General features: G+C 41.0%; 1 protein-coding gene across 1 annotated transcript in view; it reads right to left on the bottom strand.

Annotated features, from left to right (window-relative positions):
* Positions 1–2,200: 2,200 nt before the first annotated feature.
* LOC137325463 (UDP-N-acetylglucosamine transporter-like) overlaps positions 2,201–24,677 on the bottom strand; it is a 59,099-nt gene continuing 36,622 nt past the window's right edge. Inside the window, exons 6-8 of the mRNA XM_067990599.1 lie at positions 22,926–23,044; positions 13,953–14,086; positions 2,201–11,357 (exon numbers count right to left, since the gene is read on the bottom strand). Coding sequence (XP_067846700.1) covers positions 11,267–11,357; positions 13,953–14,086; positions 22,926–23,044 — 344 coding nt within the window. The 3' untranslated portion in view covers positions 2,201–11,266. The remainder of the gene's footprint in view (positions 11,358–13,952; positions 14,087–22,925; positions 23,045–24,677) is intronic.

Here is a 24,677-nt window from a genome sequence, read left to right on the forward strand (position 1 = left end):
AGGAGGATTCTGATTTTGGACTACCCAGAGCGTGTTTCCCATGCTGGGGGAAACACTCCCTGTTTAAACAGACGTGTTGCAGCCAGCAGCCAGTAGCAGCTGCAAAAGGTCCATTTAACAGGTCTGGGGTAAACCCTCATTCATTGCAGCAGGGCACTCTATCACCTCAGACAAAGGTTTGCCTGCCACACTGTTGTCTCCACACTCCAAATTATTAAATCATACCCTAAACTCTGCTGTCCAAACACATTTACCTATTTTGTGAACCCCCTCACACTCACACCGTCAGGATGGGCGGGGGGTCCATTGCTGCATTCATCACTCCATTGGAGGACGAGCAACAGCACCAGCCTCACCAGACATGCCGTCCACCTCCACCATGTGGAGCTACACAACACAGTGCTGCACAACAGGCATCTGCACAAAGTAGTCATGCAGCTACACATACACCCACTGTGGGGTGACCCAATGGGTGGCATCAAGGGTGTTCATGGAGATCCTCATGAAGGGCATTATTGCACAAACCAGTCAAGAATGGCCAAAACGTGGCAATAGTGGTGACAATATATGTAATGTGAGTTGATCAGAAATCAAATATAAGTAAAAACCATGACAAACCCTCAAACACCCTTGTGAATCCCCTTTATGCTCACCACACATTTGCCTTACGCTTCCTACTACACATACGTGATGCATGCCCTGTGGCTGCAGCACAGGTAGTGGCAGGTGGGGTAAGGCTGACTGTGAAAGAGATGCATGAGAGGGTGAGTATGAGACAGAGCCATGAGATTGTATGAGGATTGGGTTGAGTGATAATGGTGGGATGAGTACTGGCAAGGTGAGTAAGTGCAGATAAGATGAGGATGAGCTTTGAGTGGTGTGAGGAGTGATGTGATAGAGTAGTGTTGGCAGTGCAGAAGGAGATGTGGGGTGGGGGCGGTGATGTGGCAGATGGAGTGTAGGGGAATGATTAAGTGTACTCACTTTGGCTGACCTGCTTAGGCCATTGAAGCGCCTCCTGCACTGTATGCAAGTGCGTGATATGTTGGTGGTGCTGGTGACCTCCTCTGCCACCTCAAGCCAGGCCTTCATGGTGGCAGAGGAGGCCACTTCCTCTCGTCCGTTGGGAAGATCTCTGTCCTCCCCCTCCTCCTCACCCCATCCAGTAGGACCTGGAGTGAGACATCATTAAACCTGGGAGCAACCTTGCCCCTGGGCTGCTCCATGCTGTAATTTTGGCTCCTTTCAGCAGCATCAGTCAGTGGAGGTCTGCCCCTTTAAATAGGGCTTCTCCAGCTGACAGCCTGTGATGCATGTGCACAGTCCACCCGCTGTGCAGCTTTCAAGTGCAAAACCCGGAAGCCAAGGTAAATGGCTTCAACTTACGATCGTATGGGGAACCCACCGATTTTACTGGGCTCACCTGACGAAGGAGGTAAGCTCCGAAAGCTTGTGATTTTCAAATAAAACTGTTGGACTATAACCTGGTGTTGTAAGATTCCTTACATTTGTCCACCCCAGTCCATCACCAGCATCTCCATATCATAGGTGTAGTGAGGCAGAGGATAAAAAAAAGGAACATTTTCAACTTAAAAGGATAAAAAAATGTTGGAATAGGTAGAATATACATTAGTTACAAAAACAGTGAACTTAAACAGTAGGAAGTAAAGTGAAAGACAACATGCACACAAATGTTTATATTTTTAAACATATGTAAATAATGCTTTTGGTGTTTACAACACCATCCTCTGTGTCTGTAAACCTAATGCATTATCTCCTTGCTCTTGCTGTGGCTTTTGAGGTGGTTTAACTGCTCATCATCCTTCATAGTCCATCTCCATGGTTCCATGTCTATCTTTTCCAACTTAGCCTACATAACTCCTGCAATGGCTTCTCCCGCACCTGATCGAGATTAGTTAACTCTGCACAGCTCCAAGTTGATCAACAATGCCACTGAGGGGCAGCATGCAGGTGAGGAATGAGGGGGCCAGGAATGCAACCTTGGGGCATAAGATAATCTCAACTGGGACAGCAGTTAAGAGTGTTATAAATGGTCTTTGTACCCTTGTGGCACTAAAGGACCATTGCTGAAACTAGTTCAGAAATAAAGGCTGAAGTCAGACATTTGCCATTGTTCACTTATTTTCTTACGGTTAAAAACACACTCCTCCCTTGTCAAAGTATTCAAAAACCCATATAACATGGTTGTTTGTCAATTTTATTTTACAATCACAACCAAGAACATACACCATTATCAATATTCCAAAAGGCCCTTGCACAGCAAGTAACTTAATTCACTATTCGTTCCCAAGTATACACATAATGTGACTACAAATCATTTGAACATATACATTTTTGTTACACTGTGCATCAACTACAAATTACATAAGGACAAAGTAGAAATTACATCTAGAAGGCAATCTCATATTTTGACATATCTGAGATACATTAGCAGCTAACAGTATTGGAAAAGGCTCCAAATTCTGGTGATAATTGTGCTTTCATATTTACAATTGAGTTTACAAAAGGTTAATATGTACCACTAATTTTGCCCAAATATTACCCATGGATTGGAGCTGAGCAACAGAGACTGACGGAGAATGCTGTGAATAAGATATTCACAGGCAAAGATGTTATTTTTTTAGATAAAGCATCTTAACAGTGTGTTACTGCTTTGAACATGAAACTTCCATTGCTCATATTAGAACCCTCTACATCATTCCTGAAAATTAAAAGTGACAATTACACAAAGAATGGATGGTGCTGGGAAATTGCCTTAGAGCAGTGTTCAGTGTCGAATAAACTAATTTTAAACGAAAAATAGTTAAAAGGTAAATATTATGTTTTAGTGTAGGAAGCAAATAATACATATTCAATGTTTCAATTCCTAACCTTTGATGGCAACACAAAATTATTATTTTTTTTAATATAGGCAAGGACATAACCCAACAAAAGATCAACAGGATTGCACAAGCTTGTGTGTGTGTAAAATATTGCCAGGCTTCAAGGAGGAACTGTGTTTGGAGGTAAAGAGGATCATATGTAAACAGAACTAGAGCGTAGTTTTGATTAGGGTGCAGAGTCACCATCATCGGATCAACTGCATCGAAGGATGTTATACGACCTATAGCACATTAACATCACTATAAAACTTAAGTAATTCAAGGCTGGCAGCCCCAAATTATTCTACTAGCTCCTTATCATTCTCTGGTCAGGGAAAATGGGAGCTTTACTTTGCTCATAGTCATCAAAATGATGGTTAAATTTAATGCTAAGGAGCCACTGGAATATTAAAACGATGAAAGTAGCTTAAGATATTCCAATGACCCTCCAATCGCAGTTATAATATAGCTAGGGTGAAGATAAAATCATTGACTGTTATTCATTTGAATTAATCTGCGGCTGGAATTCTGGTGAAATTGGGTACAATTTATTTTCACTCCAAGCAGTGGAAGTATCAGCACTATTGAGACATCGCCATGCCCCTCAAAGTTCATTTGTCAGATCATAAGAAATGTTGTTGTCTAAAATCACATTACAAAAAAGCAACCTGTTAATTCATTTCGCAGGACAATCTTGAACTTTGGTTTATTCATGAAAATAGCTGTACTTTTCCCCCCATTTATTAAAAGATAGGAAATACATAGTGAACTGGTGTATTAAGACAGGCCACATAGGAGGACTTAGTTCTGGCTGGGAAAACGGGGGGGGGGGGGGGGGGGGGGTGATTGGGGGAGAAATTTACTCTGTGCTGCTCTTGTATGTCTTTTGGTTCACTCAACACCACCGTTGATATAGGCGTGGGAGCACAATCCTGCTCATACATTTCACCAGTAAGTTACACTTGGCATGCTGAGTATAGATATTTTATTGTCCCTCCAAGTTATAGCATCAGCATCACACTGCCAAGTATATATTCATCCATATTCATTTCACTCTAGGATATGTTGTGACTAGCATGTTAATTTTCCCAACAATGCCCATCAATCATCAAGTGCTACTACTACAACAACTACTTGCATTTATATAACGCCTTTAGCGTAGTAAAACATCCCAAGGTGCTTCACGGGAGTGATATCAAACAAAATTTGACACCAAGCTATATAAGGAGATATTAGGACAGGTGACCAAAAGCTTGGTCAAAGAGGTAGGTTTTAGGGAGCATCTTAAAGTGGGGGGAAAAGAGAGAGGTAGAAAAGTGGAGCGGTTTAGGGAGGGAATTCCAGAGCTTAGGGCCTAGGCAGCTGAAGGCACGGCCTCCAACAGTGGAGCAATTAAAATCAGGCATGCGCAAGAGGCAAGAATTGGAGGAGCGCAAAGATCTTGGAGGAATGTAACACCAAAATAGAATGACTGCACTTATGGAAAGTCTAAATAAGAATTTCCCGAAAGCCACGAAAACTTGATAAGATTGTCTCAAACAGAATATTGAACTTTCCATGTGTTTTTTTTAAAAAAGCCTACTGTTCCTTATGATTATGATTAGTGTGAAAAAATTAATTTTTTATAAAATCAGATAAAACCCTAAAAAAAACTAAAGAAAGATTTTATTTATAAAATGTGCATCTTAAAAACTGGCAGGTTTACAGCAAATAGTTAATTAAAATATGATTAAAGACTCCAACCCCAATCTTTGCCATTAAAAGAAAGACCTTTCACGACTTTAGGACGTCCCAAAGCGCTTTACAGCCAATTAAGTACTTTTGAAGTGTAGTCACTGTTGTAATGTAGGAAACACGGCAGCCAATTTGCGCACAGCAAGGTTCCACAAACAGCATTGAGGTAATGTTTTTGATGTTGGTTGAGGGATAAATATTGGCCAGGACACCAGGGAGAATTCCCCTGCTCTTCTTCAAAATAGTACCATGGGGTCTTTTACATCCAGCTGAGATGGCAGGTGGAGCCTCAGTTTAGCACCTGATCTGAAAGATGGCACCTCTGACAGTGCAGCACTCCCTCAGTACTGCACTGGAGTGTCAGCCTACATTTTTGTGTTCAAGTCTCTGGAGTGGGACTTGTACCTGCTGACTCAAGGGGCGAGAGTGCTACCCACTGAGCCAAGGCCGACACCCTTTGAATAACTGCTGGATAATTATACATTATACACAACATTATTAACAGATATTACAATATTAACAGATTAGAAAGGAGGACGTTTGAATTAGATTTTCCTAACAAGAATCCCCTCCAAAGATTGTAATTTGACATCTATGCTGCCAACACCTCTGGATTTTAATTTTGTTGGGATATTGCATCGGTAAAGCATTCACCTGTAACAAATTTACATATTTAACTGCTTCTCGGAACAAATCAAGTGTGAGTGAATTGCATTAACAAATATGGGACACTAATTGGTAAGGAGCTTAAATGACTAATCATAATTATCTTCTTTCAAAACAAAAGCAAAAGAGGGATTTCACACACTACCAGCACTAGTCAAAATTATGAAGCTGAAATGTTTCAATGGAAAACTGAAGGAAGCATTGTTCAGTCTTTGCTTACAAACCATAGACAATTCCATCACCCTTCCCCACCACTATTTTTTTGTAATCGTAGATTTAACGATTTGTTGTGAATCAGCTTCCCAGTCAACATGTAACGTCCGTGGCTATTTAAATCTCAGACGCCCCAATACATTTTCCCTTTAGTGTTCGCGTTGAGATCAGCTACATAACGCTGAATTAAAAACAGAAAATTCTGGAAATACTCAGCAAGTCAGGCAGCATCTGTGGAGAAAGAAACAGAGTTAATGTTTCAGGTGGATGACGAAAGGCCGCTTGGTTATGATTGGACCAAATTAGACAGAAGCTGCCTGACTTGTTGAGTATTTCCAGCATTTTCTGTTTTTATTTCAGATTTCCAGCATCTGCAGCATTTTTGCTTTTGATATAAAACTGAATGCTCCCTAATAACTGTATTCATTATCTTGTCCTGGATTTTTCGAAGATGATGCCTTTATACAACACAACACAGCTGCTATTATCAGCTCTGAATTGGGAATTGGAAAGTAGCTGCAAAATCTGTTAAGAAATATTTCCTCTGGGGCTCCCCCAATGGCTCAGTGAGTGCATCCAGTGAGTAGACCAGAAAAGTCCCCGGTCAGTACAGAGTCAGCAGATCTTAGCCAAACCAGTGGTTGTGGGACTGCAATTGGCCTCAGTGCCCAGAATTAGGGAGGGGAAAATCCATGGGAGATCCTGTTCCTGATTGCTATACAATGACCCTTGCTACAAATACGTGTTTGTGGACATCAGATGAAGGCAGAAGCTCTGCTGCAATGTCGCCTTCCATGGTTAAGTAGCCAGCCAATATTCATTGTCAAGCCTCACGTGAATAATGGCCACTCTCCTAAGGTACCGAAGAGCAACCAGTACCCACGTAACCATACTGCAACAAAGAATTAATGCCTTCAGGAGAGGAGTGAAAGGAAGAAAATTGGCTGATGAATTTTAAAAAAAAATTTATTTAAAGAAACTCATTTATTTCTCCTCTAACAAAATCCCACTTATAAAATCATTCTGCACATAAATGTTAAGTTTACAGTTATGTTATAAAATAAAACCTATCAGCTTATAGGAATCTATAGCTGTAACATGATTATAACCTTAGGCATAACCAACAAATTATTCATTATTGACAATTTGGAAAAGTTTAATTAAAACCTGAACACACATTAAAATCTGTCAGCTTATACCCAAGAAGCAATAAATATTGAAACCGGAGTTACCTTCTACCTCATAAAACCATACCCTTCATCGTCTATTTTGTTGCATGAAACACAAATTCACACATGTTTGTGCCTAACATAATGAACGTTTAGAAATGATCTTTCCCCACAAAATAATGACATTTTTGTTAAAGGACCATTTTGTAAAAAAAAACAAATTGTGTTATCATTGCATGTGCAAAAGCATCAGAACAAGAAAATCTATTGAGGGAGGGTCCAGAAAAGGCCTAAATACATACTACATAAACAAATAACACGATCTATTTCCCCTTTAGATCTGCATGCAAAAGTACTGCATTTTCGTTGAACCTATAAAAATAATGTTTAAGAATGTTCAAAAGAATGATACCCAAAAATTATAAGTTGCAATTTGTGTTCTGGAGGTAGTCATGAATTTGAAGAGGGTTCACTATCCTATGCATAACACAGTTTGTTAAAAGCTTAGACCGCAAGGCCAGGTACATCTAAAACATGAAGGGCAAAAGTTTCCATAAGCATTAGAGCCTTAGAAGCCACTTTGAAAACTATGCAATTTTACATGTGATCACATTGCATGATGATACACAACAGACACACTATAAATTCTTAAAAAAGGCAAAATTTCTCCAAGACCAAAGCTGCCAAGAGGAAGTTATTTGTTCTGGAGTCTGAAACATTGTACGTCTCCTGTGTTTCTATCAACACACTGTATCCCTCACCATTTCACTGCAGGAAAGCCATTTCTTGTCTGATAGTCCCTAACTACTTACTTAATTTCTAGTAAGAATTAATCCATGGTTCTCCTCACATTGCCCAGGAAATAGTAAACATATAATAGTGGCTGTAAGTAACACCTGCTTTTTTAAAGCAACCTGCACTTGTGGTGCACATGATTATTAATAAAACAACCTACAGGAAATTCTATATAGATATATAGTCTGCAATTTATTTAAGACAGATCATACTGTGCATAAAGCACTGGAATGCTAATTTTTTTTTACATTGCATTAAAGGCTAGAAATTATTATTAATATTACTGGATGAACACTTATGTCCATATGACATTCCTCTATCCGCTATTTTAACGGAAGCAGTATCTCACCAACGGTATTTTGTAGCCGTACATCTTTCAAACGGGACTATTATTTTGATTGTCTTTAAATAAGGAATATAACCTAACTATTGTGGCTTATTTGAGTCAATCTTTGATTTGAAAAACACAAACATTTAACTTTTTTTCTACTACATGCTCCAAAAGTAAATTTATTAATATTTCTATAGAGCAGGCCTCAACTCAAAATATTTTAATATGTTGGGGGGCAGGGGATAGTAAAGGGAAGGCGGCAAAAGCTGCCCACTTTAAAAAAAATGGAAAGCACACAAAAAAAAAACTGGAAATATCTGCACTGCCCAATGCCAAATCTTGTTTGCATTCTAGCTGCAACAAAATAATCTCTCCTGCTCTCCCCACCACCCCCCCTCCCCCACAAAACGCATAATTTTCTCTCTGTCCTAAACACACTGCTCTTGCCAGGGTATGATTCCATACGAATCAGTAGCCCCCTGGTACCTCACTAAGTGGCCATTTTCCCAAGTGTGGGCTGTTTGACCGTCAATCCCGATCCTGCATTCACCTTGTATCTATACATAAAGCAGGAGTCCAGATAATGATCAACGACCAAAAAATGGTGAGATCAATTGTAATGCCTTCACCACTGGCTTGACTGAGATCAGCTAACTTAACACAGACCAAGTATTCACATGCTCAGCATCATAGCATTTTACCACTGAGTCACTCTGGTGCCAGTTATAGTTTTGGAATGAAGTAGAATATTCCCATCACATTTGGGCCATATTTTCCTGTCAACTGTTTCATTCTTTTAACAGTATTGGGAACAGAGTTCTCTGGAGCTCACTGATTTTAGTGGTAGAACAGGGGTTGTGCCTATAATTCTCCCCATGCTGAGTTCCCAGTCTGAGCCGTGCTGCTGTGGGGAGGTGTGAGGCAGAGGCCAAATGTCTTCTGACAGGGAATCAAAGCAAATGCAAGGTTGGCCTCAGCTTCTTTGTAGCCAGACATTAGGAGGGTCACAAGAAATCTTCTAATTTCCCCAGCTTCCTGATTACCCTTGGTACCTTCCACCACAGACCAGCATCTTAACCACTCCAAGGCATCACCTACCAGCAAACCGCATTGCAAGACTGCACTGTCTATAGCCCTATTTCTAACCAATATCGAAAAAAATAAGGGAGATGACAGATAAGGAAAATGCAGCTGACGTGGTTTATATGGATTTTTAAAAAGCTGTTGTTAAAGGTATCACATTAGAGACTTATGGTAAAGATAGTGGCACATGGGATTAAAAGGAATGTGGCTATATGGATAGAGATAGTTGGAGGGCAGAAGGCAGATTTCTCAGACTGGAAAGACGTTGCAAACAGTGTTCCACAGCGTCAGTATTAGGGCCGCTCTTATTTAAATTATATGTAAATGATCTGGAATTGAGGAAACAATATCAAAATTTGCTGATACTGATTTGGGGGCTATAGCAAATTGTGACAAGGATTATGAAAGACTGCAGAGGATATAGATAGGTTAGGAGGATGGGCAGATAGGAGGCAGAAGCTGTTCAATGTACGAAAATGTAAAAACACAAGAATGAGAAAGGAAATACATCTTAAATGATAAGATTTTATATTGAGTGGCGGAGCAGAGAGATTATGATGTGCAGATACACTTCATTAAAAGACCTTAGCCCACAGTTGGAGTACTGTGTACAGTTTAATGAACTCCATTATAGGAAGGATATAAAAGCAATAGAAAAAGGTGCAACAATGATTCACTGAATACTACCAGAGATGAGAAGATAGAGTTATGAAGAGACCCGAGATAAGGTTATTTTTCCCCCCCACCAGAGCTGAGGTTAAGTTAGAGGTCTTTAGTATTAGGATTATGATAAGTAGTGATAGATTGTTTCCATTGGTCGATGAGGTAATAACAAGGGGGCACAAACTTAATATAATCACAAAAATAATTAAAAGGAAGATAATTTTTTTGCAAACACCGGTGGTTAGAATGTGGAATTCTTGCGACAAACCAAATTTGAGGCAGAGTCCATAAATTTGTTTAAAATGTAATTGGATAGTTTCTGGAATATTCAAGGGGTGGGGTGAGCAGGAGAGTGGAAAAAGATTGGCACAAATTTGATGGGCCAAATGACCTGTTCCTGTGCTATAAGATTCTATGAAAGTTATTCCAGACAAGAAATTTGAGTGAATTCTTATCCCCCTATTAAAACACAATATTTAAATAGTAACGCCTAAGTATAATCCTTAAGCTGCATGGTCAGATTTTATGTACAAAACTATGGACAATGAAGAAAAACAATGCAGTGTGGAGGATACAATTTGAAGGTTCCAGTGATTTTTGTAATGTCAAATGTTAATTGTGATCACATTTTATTAAATACTTCAGCGCTGGTGCCTGTTCAAGGTATCTATTAACATATTAATCAGGTAGTACCGGTCATTTCACAGCAGGGGACCACAGAAAATGTAAGATAAAGATTTAGCAGGTTTTTTTTCTTGAAATGAATTTTACAATCAGAATTTTCAAGAAGAGCCAGAAAAGAAAAAAACAATAAAATTTGAGTCACAGTCAGTCAGATCAACCATTCTCCGGTGACTTTACCATTACAAATTATCCAGACAAAAATAAGTTTTTTTTCACAACAGTAAAACTGTTAACGCAATACTACTTATATCCATGGCCACTGGTGATTAAATAAGTCAAATTCAGTTTTTATCACATGCAATTCTGGAATTTTTAGCTGTTGTTTTGGGAATCAGATTCCATGGTTTGGTCCATTTAACACTCATAATACAGAAATGTGTGCTCAGCAGCACATAAGTAAAGTGGCTACTTTGCTTTGAGAGATTGCAAAGGAAAACTTGGCTTACGCAACATATGGGATTTTAAAAAATTAATTCTTAACAAAAATGCTGTAGTTTATTGTGTTTTTTAAAAAAAAGATCAGATTTTGGACTAAATGATTGTAACTTTAGGTGAAAGGCAGATTTGGACACCTGTCATGTGCCACACACTTAAAAATAAACATGCTTGATCTTGTCAAACTTGTCTTCAATTTGATTTAAAACATCGTTTGTCAAAAAAAAACAATTACCAGTAAACCTCATTAATTTATGAACCCTGATCGCACATTGCATAGGTCTATTTCTGCCGCGCCCAAGCCTGATCCTTTCAACTACTTATCTGTCTATATGTGTGATGCTTTGTATTTAACCATTGGTATTTCAATGGTTGACAGCACCATTATTCTGTACAGTCACTGAGATCCTATGAAATTACATAAAATTTCTCACTTTCATCCACTTAAAGTTATAATGCCAGCAATTTCCTTAATATCAACGCTTAGTTAAAGAACACATTTTGCACATTTATCTCCAATTGGTTAAGTGCCTCCAGATGCCTGCCAGCGTTTAGACTCTTCAAGTTTTACACCTGCTCATGAATGCAATGTTCTGCTGACTGACACTGCATCATGCTTTGCTTGGATCGGAGATGGTCTTGGGTTCATATCCATACAGAAACGTTGCAATTATCACCAGGACGGTCCCGAAGAAAAAGACACTAAAACAGAAAAACATATTTACAGATGAAGTTTGCCCCCAAAAAAGCTTTGAATTAACATGCAACATATCTTATATGCAGTTTTAATGAACAAAAATTAATCTGACATCTTATTTACTGATATAGATTTAAGTTTCATTTTGGGACTTTGGGTGGGAGCAGGTAATATTTGGCTAACTAGTACAGTGAAGTATTTTCCTTGGTTCACCTTATTTAATAACATGCTTGTTATACATTTATTTAGGAACAAGAGAAGCCCATCAATTTTTGATCCCACCTAAACCAATTGCCCACTATATCCTTCAATCCCTTTTCAAAAACACAGTTAGATGCCTCTTGAAATCATTTTTTAATTTGAAAAACCAAAGTATAGGGCCAAAGCTCATTGTGCAGGACACCACTAAGCCTGAAAAGGCAAAAAGGTGAGGTAAATTATAACGTAGTGATTAGATGACACAAGATTGGGTTTTAAAAGCCTGATGAAATATATACATTTACAGCACAGGAGGTGGCAATTTGGCCCATTATGTCTTTGCCAGAGCAGCCAAAACTAATCCCACTACCCCACTTTCTCCCCATAGCATTGCATCTTTCTCTGCTTCAAATATTTATTCAATTTTCCCTTAAAAGATTCAATGGTCTCTGCATCAAACGTTCCCTGTGGTAAAACATTCCATGCTCCAACAACCCTGTGTGTAAAGAAATTTGTCCTAACCATTCCTCACTCTAAATTATAATTTGGAATTGGTGACCCTTTCTCACTGACTCCCTAACCAGAAGAAAGAGTCTTTCCCTGTTTACTATCAAAATGCTTCATAATTTTAAAAATCTCTATTAAATCCCCTTTTATAATTTGTTGCTCTAGTTGAAATTGTCCAAGTATCTCAAGTCTCTCCTCATAACGATAGATTCTCATCCCTGTCATCATCTTGGTGAATTTATGCAGAATGCTTTATTTTGCTTTAATGTCCTTTCTGTAAGGCGGGGGGGGGGGGGGGGAGGCCTAAAACTGCACACATTATTCTAACTGTGGCCTAACAAATATTTTGTATAAATTCATTATTACTTCTTTTCTCTTATACTCTCTGCACCTATTTATAAAATCCAAAATTCTATTGGCCTTTTTATGGATTAATCTACATAGCACTTCCATGAAATTATGCATTTGAACCCCGAGGTGTCTCTGTTCATCCACATCCTTCAGTGTCTTTGCATTAAGTATACTCCCATTCCTTGTTTATTTTTCTCCCAAAATTTATTACCTCACACTTATCTATATTAAATTACATCTGCCACCTGTCTGTCCATTAGGTGCCTAGAACACAAAACAATACAATCTTTATGATTAGTGCTCTTTCTCACTGCTAATGTAATTCAGTACCTTATTTCCTTCTTTACTGCAGTTGAGTACTGGGTTGACTGGTTCGTAGATTATAGATCTGTCCACAATAACTCCTAAATATGTTTCTTGATCGGTGCATTGTAGGATTCTTTTATTTAGCACGTATATTTTTTTGTTTGTTCCTATACTAATTATTTTTACACATTAAACTGCATCTGCCAGCTATCCAAGATATCTAAATCATTGAGTGCAGTTGTATTGCCTCTTGTTATTTGAAGATTTTGCTTATGATAACTTTGTCAAAGTGTGCAACTGCATTTTCTATTTCAAAAAAATATTGTCTTGAATTTGATATTAAAAGCCATGCTGTCCAGTTCTAGGTTTCGATACATCTCTGATCTACATCATCTCCCCATAGCATCCCACTTTCTCCCTGAACAAAGAGCACTGCACTTACAATACACTCGATATTATGAACAAATACAATCAACAAAAAGGTCCCATAATCATTCCCTGGGAATTCCACTGGTTAAAGTAAACATATTTTGGTTTGGGTAAGTACAATTTAATTTTTTAAAAATTAGGCATTCAAATCATTATACAACAGTGGGCTCTGATCACCATTTGATGATCTCTGGAACCTGGATCTGAATCTATTGCATTAAAATAGGACGAGAATCGCCTCACCTTCCACAGATTACAGGTAAATTATGTTTGGAAAACCTTCTAAGCACTGAAATCCAGAAGGTTTTAAATCTGTCTTTGTGATTGGGGGCACTAGGTACCTGTTCCTATCTCACACCAGCTGTGTTAGACAAGAGTCCATAGGATAAAGCTGACTTCAGAACAGACATAAAATAACAACTTTTACAACCAGGATTTGGTGATGTAATTTAGGACACTTTCAGTGATAACAATGTAAGAATGGAAAAAGGTTTAATATTAAACAAAATATGATTGGGACAATGAGGGAAACTTCAATTACCTGTCTTTGCAATAACTTTTAGAAACAACATGCCAGACTTAATGAAGTAATTGTTAACATTTACAAAAACAAATAATGTTGTTAAAATTGAATGGCCTTTCAAAACTCCACAAAATAAAGAATTTATAACCTCTGATGCAGAACATTTCTTTCAACTTTATATATGTGTTTGACAGGTTATTTTTGTTTAAACTGAAAATAGAACAAAGTAAAAGGACAAAAACAGCACTAGGAATCAAGAAAACAAATCCTCCCTTGCTCTTAGTACCTGGTGGGCACAAAGTCTTGTAACCAAAAATAAGAGATCAACGTTGAAAGAATAATAGATAAAGATGTGGCGAATCCTTTCAAGATGTTGTCTGCATATTTGATGACTGCTGCTATTACTAGACCTCCAAGAGCCTGGTCAAAAAGAAATAAAGCAGTTTAAAAATAAGGGTATTATGAAGAGTTAATTGTATATTTAGAGTTGTAGTGATCCTTTTTAAACCAAATAACTTTATAAAAAAAGATTACTATATCTCAATACAGTCTGACATCACTGCCAAAATCAACCAAAGTACTAAAGAATCATGTTTTAGAAGCAGTGACTTGATAATTATGTGAGCAATTTATTTTTCTTCCAATTTTAAAAGTATATACTTTGTCAGAACTCATCTTAGAATTGTGACCCAGAGCAGCCTGACCCCAGACAACATGGGTACTGCTACATTCTTAGCCACTGGAGCAATTTCCAGGGTTGGGCAGCTCCAAAGGGAGTCCAAAATGTTGCTGCCACTGAAGTGAATGGAGTCTATCTGGGTCACACATTACCTCTCTATAATTGATGGCACTACGGCAGCTTAGTGCACGTCCACAGTTCCCTGAATGTAGCAGGACAGGTAGATAAAGGTGGTTAAGAAGGCATACGGGATGCTTTCCTTTATTAGCCGAGGCACAGAATATAAGAGCAAGGATGTTATGCTTGAACTGTATAAAACACTAGATGGGCCACAGCTAGAGTACTGCGTACAGTTCTGGTCACATTACAGTAAAGATGTGATTGCACTAGAGAGGGTTCAGAGGAGATTTATGAGGATGTTGCCAGGACTGGAGAATTTTAGCTATGAGGAAAGATTGGATAGACTGGGGTTGTTTTATTTGGAACAGAGGAGGCTGAGGGGAGATTTAATTGAGGTGTAAAAATTATGAGGGGCCTAGACAGAGTGGATAGGAAGGACCTATTTCCCTCAGCAGAGGTGTCAATAACCAGGGGCATAGATTTAAAGTAATTGGTAGAAGGATTAGAGTGGAGCTGAGGAGAATTTTTTTCACCCAGAGGTGGTAGGGGTCTGGAACTCACTGCCTGAAAGGGTGGTAGAGGCAGAAACCCTCATCGCATTTAAAAAGTACTTGGATATGCACTTGAGGTGCTGCAACCTACAAGGCTACGGACCAAGTGCTGAAAAGTGGGATTAGGCTGGATAACTCTTTTCGGCCGGCACAGCCAAATGGCCTCCTTCTGTGCCGTAAATTTCTATGATTCTTAGGGGAAAAGACCTAAAACAGTAGGTCTCTGGGGCAGCATATTTGATAATATTTTACAGCAGGTGACATATATTTACTATATTTTTTCAGATAGTGCCTGTGGAGAATACTTTGAGCAGGAAGTACTTCCCATGGTCTTTCCTCGTCTTTTAATGTGGGAGGAAATTAACATCATTCAAAGGGATCGGCCTATGTGTGACTCCAGTCCTACACCAATGTGGTTGACTCTTAACTGCCTTCTGAAATAGCCTAGCAAGCCATTCAGTTGAATCACCTCCTTTTCAGTACATTTGGGGATAGACAATAAATGCTGGCTTTGCCAACAACACCCACATCCAGAGAACATTATCCTCACAACCTTGTTCGCTATTCACAATTTAAGTTAAATAACTTGAGGAATGCTCTCTGTCAATCTTTTTAAAAAAAAATTCTGATCTTAAGATGGAGGAAAGGTCATTGATGAGCCAACTGAAGATAGCTGGGCCTAGGGTGCTGCCCTGAGGAACTTCTGCAGCAATGTCCTTGGGCTGAGATGTTTGGTCTCCAACAATCACAACCATCTTCCTTTGCGCTAGGTATGACTTCATCCACTGAAGAGTTTTCCCCCTGATCTCCATTGACTTCAGTTCTACTAGGGCTCCTTGGTGTCACACTCAGTCAAGCGCAGTCACTCTCACTTCACCTCTGGAATTCAGCTAGTGTTCATGAGCTCTGGAGCCGAGTGGTCCTGGCGGAACCCAAACTGAGCATTTCCTCGATTTTAAAATTCTCATCCTTGTTTTGAAACCCCTCCATGGCCTCAGCCCCCCCTATCTCTGTAACCTCCTCCAGCCCTACAACCCTCAGATCTCTGTGCTCCTCCAATTCTGGCATCTTGCTCATCCCCTATTTTAAATCGCCATTGGAAGCCTTGCCCTTCAGCTGCCTAGGTCCTAAGCTCTGGAATTCCTTCCCCAAACCTCTCCGCCTCTCTACCTCCTTTAAGACGCTCCTTAAAACCTACCTCACATCTCCTTATATGGCTCGGTGTCAAATTTTGTTTGATTACGCTCCTGTGAAGCACCTTGGGATGTTTTACTACGTTAAAGGCGTTATGAAAATGCAAGTTGTTGTTGTTTGTAAGCAGGATAATGCCATTGATGACACTTTTTGGCACTCCCCAGCACAGCGTTGTTCCCCTGTGCACAAATGGTGAGGTTGGAGGAACCCCGGATATCGGGTCTTGGACCTCATCATAATGAAGATGGCGCTGCGGAAGGAGGCCACATCAGGAAAGTGGATATGGGCCTCGGGATTGCTGTTGAGGGAGCCTGGAGATAGATCGGTGGGCCTGGAGGTCACACATCTGGGATCTCGGGACCATGAGTGGCGGCGATTTGGTGAGTACTTACCTTTTTTAAAAAAAATATAAACTTAGGCGATGCTTAGGTTTGGTTTTCCCCGAGGCGGCCTGCGCAAACCAAAGTTGCAGCAGGGGCCCGAAGCAGGGGTTAGGCCCTTTATTTTAATATGCAAATGGCCTAAAACGCCTGCTTCAGGCATGGGTGAAGGACACCTCTTGTTTGTCCTTACCTAATATGGTGGACGGCGCACTTCTGGTCGGAAGTGTGCGCACACTTCCTGCCTGCCCTTTTGGGGCCTTAGGAGGCCGCGTAGTGCCTGAAAAACGGGTGCTATGCAGTCCAATTTAACCCCCAAGGAGTTTTGATTAACTAAATAGGGAAAACTATTTCCACTGCTCAGTGAGTTGGTAACGAAAGGACATAAATTTAAGAACGTCATAAAAGAATGAGGGGAGAAGATAGGGAAATTTTTTAAATTTTAAATACACAAATGATTGTTGTGACAACCAGAAACAGTGGTAGAAACAGAATCCATAATAGCTTTAAAAGTGGGTCAATATTTGAAGAAAGATTTAACAAGGGTCCGAGGGAAGGGCATGGAAATGAGACAAAATGGACAGCTCATACAGAGAGCTGCTATAGAAGTGGGTCGAAAGAATTTTGCAGCGCAGCAGGAGACCTATGAATTGAAGGGGACAACATTATTTGCTATATTACCACCTGTGGCGGGGAATGCAGTATCTTTCACTATCGCTGGAGGTTGCGTATGAACTTAACAAATAATGTAAGGAATCTTACAACACCAGGTTATAGTCCAACTGTTTTATTTGAAAATCACAAGCTTTTGGAGGCTTTCTCCTTCGTCAGGTGAGCGAGTGTGGGATTCCATGGAAGGTTATCGCATTTATATTCAGAGAACAATACCTGGTGATTACAGATAATCTTTCCAACTGCCTGTTGTCAAGGCAATCAAAGTGTTCAGACAGAGTGATGTTACCTACAGGACCACCAAATACACAAATGGCCAGAACAAAAAAGACAGAGAGAGAGAGAGAAAAATCCGAAAGGAAGAGAAAGACAGAGAATGACCCGTTGTGTTAAAAACAGATAACTTTTTTTCGCTGGTGGGGTTACGTGTAGCGTGACATGAACCCAAGATCCCAGTTGAGGCCGTCCTCATGGGTGCGGAACTTGGCCATCAATTTCTGTTCGATGATTTTGCGTTGTCGTATGTCTCGAAGGCCGCCTTGGAGAACGCTTACCTGAAGATCGGTGGCTGAATGTCCTTGACTGCGGAAGTGTTCTCCGACTGGGAAAAACCCTCCTGTCTGGCGATTGTTGCGCGGTGTCCGTTCATCCGTTGTCGCAGTGTCTGCATGGTCTCGCCAATGTACCATGCTCCGGGGCATCCTTTCCTGCAACGTACGAGGTAGATAACGTTGGCCGAGTCACAGGAGTATGAACCATGTACCTGGTGGGTGGTGTCCTCTCATGTGATGGTGGTGTCTGTGTCGATGATCTGGCATGTCTTGCAGAGGTTGCCGTGGCAGGGTTGTGTGGTGTCGTGGACGCTGTTCTCCTGAAAGCTGGGTAATTTGCTGCGAACGATGGTATGTTTGAGGTTGGGTGGCTGTTTGAAGGCGAGTAGTGGAGGTGTGGGGATGGCCTTAGCGAGGTGCTCGTCGTCATCAATGACATGTTGAAGGCTGCGGAGAACATGGCGTAGTTTCTCCGTTCCGGGGAAGTACTGGACGACGAAGGGTACTCTGTTGGTTGCGTCCCTTGTTAGTCTTCTGAGGAGGTCTATGCGATTTTTCGCTGTGGCCCGTCGGAACTGTCGATCGACGAGTCGAGCGTCATATCCCGGTCTTACGAGGGCGTCTTTCAGCGTCTGTAGGTGTCCATCGCGTTCCTCCTCGTCTGAGCAGATCCTGTGTATTCGCAGGACCTGTCCATAGGGGATGGCCTCTTTGACGTGGTTAGGGTGGGAGCTGGAAAAGTGGAGCATCGTGAGGTTGTCCGTGGGCTTGCGGTAGAGTGAGGTGCTGAGGTGCCCGTCTTTGATGGAGATTCGTGTGTCCAAGAAAGAAACCGATTCTGAGGAGTAGTCCATGGTGAGCTTGATGGTGGAATGGAACTTGTTGACGTTATCGTGTAGTCTCTTCAGTGATTGTTCGCCATGGGTCCATAGGAAGAAAATGTCGTCGATATACCTGGTGTATAGCGTTGGTTGGAGGTCCTGTGCAGTGAAGAAGTCGTGCTTGAACTTGTGCATGAAAATGTTGGCGTATTGGGGTGCGAATTTGGTCCCCATGGCTGTTCCGTGTGTTTGGGTAAAGAACTGTTTGTCGAAGGTGAAGGTGCTGAGTTTTTGTAGGAAGTCTGTAGTGTCGCGACAGAAGCTGGGGGTTCCCTGTACGATGGGTTTCAGGATGCCCTCGACGTATCCAGAGAGGTTCTCACACAGGGTTCCGTTGCCTGATACGATAGGACGTCCGGGTGTGTTGGCTTTGTGTATCTTTGGGAGGCAGTAGAAGTCTCCCACGCAGGGAGTACGTGGGATGAGAGCGCGTAGAATGCTTTGAAGGTCTGGATCGAAGGTCTTTATCAGTTTGTTGAGCTGGTGGGTGTGTTCCTTGGTCGGATCTGCGGGTAACCGTCTGTAGTGTTCCTGGTTGTCCAGTTGTCGGTATGCTTCTTTGCAATAGTCCGTTCTGTTCTGTATGACGATGGCTTCTCCTTTGTCCGCTGGTTTGATGACGATGTTGCGGTTGGTCTTGAGAGCGTCGATGGCGTTGCGTTGTGCTCGGGTGACATTCTAGACTGTCTTGTGAGTGCGGCTGATGAATCTGGCATTGACGCATTTCCTGACAGCTTGAGTATACATGTCAAGCTTAGGGCAGCGACCCTCCGGAGGAGTCCAGTTTGACTCTTTCTTCTTCGGTTGCTGTACCACGGATCCCTCTGTCTGCTGTTTCGGATCGTTGATTGTCTCATTGGGTTCGCTGCTGAAATCTTGGGATTTGTGGAAGAATTCCCGGAATCTCATTCTCCTGATGAATTCCTCTGTGTCCGCTGCGAGACCAATGGGGTCCACTTTGGTGGTGGGGCAGAAATTACGCCCTCGACTGAGAACTTCGATTTCGTCTGGTTGAAGGGTGTGGTCGGATAAATTGACGATAGACTTCCCTGTGGTTGCAACCGTGGTACCGGGGGAGGCTTGGTTGATGCTGGTGGTGATGCCGAGTTTCTCAGGCTTCCTGCTCTTGGTTTTCATGTAGGCGGCGTAGTTCCGTTGCCTTGTCTGTTTGGCGGTGTCTCGTAGCTGGTCTGCTATGTCCTGAGTACAGGTTGAGAGTATGGACTCTATCTTGGTTTCGAGGTAGCCACCCACCAGCTCAACAAACTGATCAAGACCTTCGATCCAGACCTTCAAAGCATCCTACGCGCTCTCATCCCACGTACTCCCCGCGTTGGAGACTTCGACTGCCTCCCAAAGATACACAAAGCCAACACACCCGGACGTCCTATCGTATCAGGCAACGGAACCCTGTGTGAGAACCTCTCTGGATACGTCGAGGGCATCCTGAAACCCATCGTACAGGGAACCCCCAGCTTCTGTCGCGACACTACAGACTTCCTACAAAAACTCAGCACCCACGGACCAGTTGAACCAGGAACACTTCTCACCACGATGGACGCCTCGGCACTCTACACCAGTATCCCCCACGATGACGGCATCGCTGCAACAGCCTCAGCACTCAACACCAACAACAGCCAATCTCCAGACGCCATCCTACAACTCATCCGCTTCATCCTGGATCACAATGTTTTCACCTTCGACAAATAGTTCTTTACACAAACACACGGAACAGCCATGGGGACCAAATTCGCACCCCAATACGCCAACATTTTCATGCACAAGTTCGAGCACGACTTCTTCACTGCACAGGACCTCCAACCAACGCTATACACCAGATACATCGACGACATTTTCTTCCTATGGACCCATGGCGAACAATCACTGAAGAGACTACACGATAACGTCAACAAGTTCCATCCCACCATCAAGCTCACCATGGACTACTCCTCAGAATCGGTTTCGTTCTTGGACACACGAATCTCCATCAAAGACGGGCACCTCAGCACCTCACTCTACCGCAAGCCCAGGGACAACCTCACGATGCTCCACTTTTCCAGCTCCAACGTCAAAGAGGCCATCCACTATGGACAGGCCCTGCGAATACACAGGATCTGCTCAGACGAGGAGGAACGCGATGGACACCTACAGACGCTGAAAGATGCCCTTGTAAGACCAGGATATGACGCTCGACTCGTCGATCGACAGTTCTGACGGGCCACAGCGAAAAATCGCATAGACCTCCTCAGAAGACTAACAAGGGACGCAACCAACAGAGTACCTTTCGTCGTCCAGTACTTCCCCGGAACGGAGAAACTACGCCATGTTCTCCGCAGCCTTCAACATGTCATCGATGACGACGAGCACCTCGCTAAGGCCATCCCCACACCTCCACTACTCGCCTTCAAACAGCCACCCAACCTCAAACATACCATCATTCGCAGCAAATTACCCAGCTTTCAGGAGAACAGCGTCCACGACATAACACAACCCTGCCACGGCAACCTCTGCAAGACATGTCAGATCATCGACACAGATACCACCATCACACGAGAGGACACCACCCACCAGGTACATGGTTCATACTCCTGTGACTCGGCCAACGTTGTCTACCTCATACGTTGCAGGAAAGGATGCCCCGGAGCATGGTACATTGGCGAGACCATGCAGACACTGCGACAACAGATGAACGGACACCGCGCAACAATTGCCAGTTAGGGGGGTTCCCTCCCAGTCGGGGAACACTTCAGCAGTCAAGGACATTCAGCCACCGATCTTCGGGTAAGCGTTCTCCAAGGTGGCCTTCGAGACACACGACAACGCAAAATCGTCGAACAGAAATTGATAGCCAAGTTCCGCACCCATGAGGACGGCCTCAACCGGGATCTTGGGTTCATGTCACGCTACACGTAACCCCACCAGCGAAAAAAAGTTATCTGTTTTTAACACAACGGGTCATTCTCTGTCTTTCTCTTCCTTTCGGATGTTTCTCTCCCTCTCTCTCTCTGTTTTGTGTTCTGGCCGTTTGTGTATTCGGTGGTCCTGTAGGTAACATCACTCTGTCTGAACACTTTGATTGCCTTGACAACGGGCAGTTGGAAAGATTATCTGTAATCACCAGGTATTGTTCTCTGACTATAAATGCGGTAACCTTCCATGGAATCCCACACTCGCTCACCTGACGAAGGAGAAAGCCTCCGAAAGCTTGTGATTTTCAAATAAAACAGTTGGACTATAACCTGGTGTTGTAGGATTCCTTACATTTGTCAACCCCAGTCCATCACCAGCATCTCCACATCTTAACAAATAATGGCAATGTGATGAGATGACATTACATTATATAGAAGATAATGTGGCAATACTTCAGGACATAAAGCATCAAGAGGCAACAATCAGCTGCCAACCTTAACACAGTACACATTTTTCAACAAAACAATGACCAAAGGTATTTTAAATATGGAAAGAGAATAATTAATTAATTTAAGATAGAGAATCGGAAGGGTTAGAAATTGATTAGGTTCAGGCCCAATTCCTCCTCATTAAGTTTTTACCACCCCTCTGTGCTATTTTCCCTTAACAATCTCATGATTCATCCCATTTCACACACCATCATTTGAATTCCAAATCCATTACCTATATTCAAAGTAAAATAGTCTGTGTCCCATCCTATTTCACTGCTCATTTTTCAGTTCCCAAAGGTTCTACGCAGCAATTCATAACTAGTTCTTTAAAGAGACTATTCTATGCAAGTGGTAGAACACTAGACAGAAGCATAAAACATTCATGTGACTTCCACTTCTGGCCGATTGGAACAGACTGAAAACCTAGTCAAAGGGACAGCTACAAGATAAATTCAGCTCAAGTAATTCAATACAAAGTTATTTTAACATTGTAAAATTAATCTGAAGCAACATTTGGAAGAAACTACATTCTGGTGCTACTCCCTGGATGTTTTCCTTCCTTCAAATCTACTGAGAAGCAAGACCTACCTCAAAAACTGGGGGCTAAAAATCCTCATCAGCACTGAGGTGCAAGTCCTTATTGCACAAGTGTCTTCATGGTTTTCCGTCCATTCATTTTAACGGAGGAGAAACTGTGAGCAGCTTGTGCCTGGTTTTGCAATAAGGATTTTTGCCTCATCAAGCTTTTACAGCACTGCGCTGCATAGGGAAAAAAAAAAATCTACCCTTGGATTTCAATATTTACATCTGCATTAAGATTAAATTCATACCTGCAAAACAACAACAATCCAAGTGAATTTGTTGTAACCCTGGAATACTCCATGTTCTTTTATTCGCTGCCCATCATATACATATACACCCATTATTCCAAAAATGCTTCCAAACAAACCTATAGGAGACAAAAAAGCATTTTATCATTAATATATTAATACAGCATGATACTCCTTTTAGTTATTTCAGGCATTCTAATGTTTTTATTACATTACATAAATATATAATCATATATTTTCTCCTGAATAATTTGAATTAATTCAGTGGTAATCATGATCATCCTTACGATTTAGATATGAATGGAACACTTGGAAGGTTAGATACAGCTGAATGGTCACATCAATGAAATAGCTTAATCAAAAGATCAAACTACTGTACAGGAGACCATCTGGCTTTGTAAAGCCTTTAAACCATTCTTGGTATTAGCTCATAAGTTTCCTCATGCACATCCCTAATTTAAAGTACAGATTGCTTTCATCTGTCACTTCCTGTAAATTTATAAAAGGTAAAACTAAACAATGCCTTTGGTCGAATACAAGGTCCAAATATGAACATACAAGTACAATAAAAATGCTTACTGACTATTAGATTTAGATATTATAATACCATCATCACCTTTCTTATTTATTCTATTACCTGTGTAGAAATTGCAGAACCTGGCAAGATGGTCTCAGAGCAGGTTGGATGCATCTATGTTTGTTGGAGCAAAATCTTCAAGCTCTGGAGCATATTTTTATTTTATTATTCTATTTTAAGGCAGCTCATGACTCACTTCCATGATACATCCATCTTGAAAATAAATATGACCAAAAACTGTGTCATATTTAATATTCCAAACATGCACAAGAGATTGAGAGCGAAAAGAAACAAATGAATGTTTATTTTATAGTGGGTCAAATTAAATTGCCTCACTTACCAAAAATGTCTTAAAATATGATAATCTTCAACATAACATGTTTAATGTTTGAATTTAATTTAAATGTAAAAACTGATCTGAATTTTGGCTACTTTCATTTTAATACTTTCATTTTGATGTGCAATGCCATACAGCCACTATTTTTATTCAAGTGGGAGTTTCAGTACTACTTTATTTCCAGTGGCTTAATACATCTCTTGAGCTGCCATGATCTCTTTTATTTCTTTAATCTGTCCCTGTTTCTCCTTCTCAGACAGACATTAAAATTACATTGTTCTCAGCAACTTTAGAGGACTTCCTCATTATTCTGCAAGGGACTTCTATTATAATTGATTGATTGATTTCATTGTATAGCAGTGATAGATCAACCTTTTATTTTTATAAATATTTGCCCGTCTGAATGAAAACGAGTTGCAAGAATGAATCACACTGAAATAATTCAGCTACTGCAAAATGATTCCAATGCAATGTAACATAGCAGACCACAGTTCAAATATTAAAACAATAAAACATTGATCAATTAAATCTGTTAATTGAAGCCAAACCATTCTTAGTAATTACCCATAAATTGCTGCACACAAACAGTTGCTGAAAACTTTGGGAGCCAAGCAAAAGTAGGGCTTAGAGCAAAAATTAGAATGGGATATTTGTCACTGTTTGAGTTTATTTAAAATTCGCATTCAGATGTTCAAATTTGACAAAAAAAATGCATGGATATCCTCGACTATCAGAAGGACATGTTCTATAAGCAGGGAGGTTTGCTGGTAGGTCCCTTTACTTTAATATTTAGCAGAAGTCTATGCCATAAAGCTACTTGGGAAAAATAACACTGTAG

The sequence above is a fragment of the Heptranchias perlo genome, chromosome 9 (genome assembly GCF_035084215.1).
Source record: "Heptranchias perlo isolate sHepPer1 chromosome 9, sHepPer1.hap1, whole genome shotgun sequence".
In the NCBI taxonomy this organism is placed as follows: Eukaryota; Metazoa; Chordata; class Chondrichthyes; order Hexanchiformes; family Hexanchidae; genus Heptranchias; species Heptranchias perlo.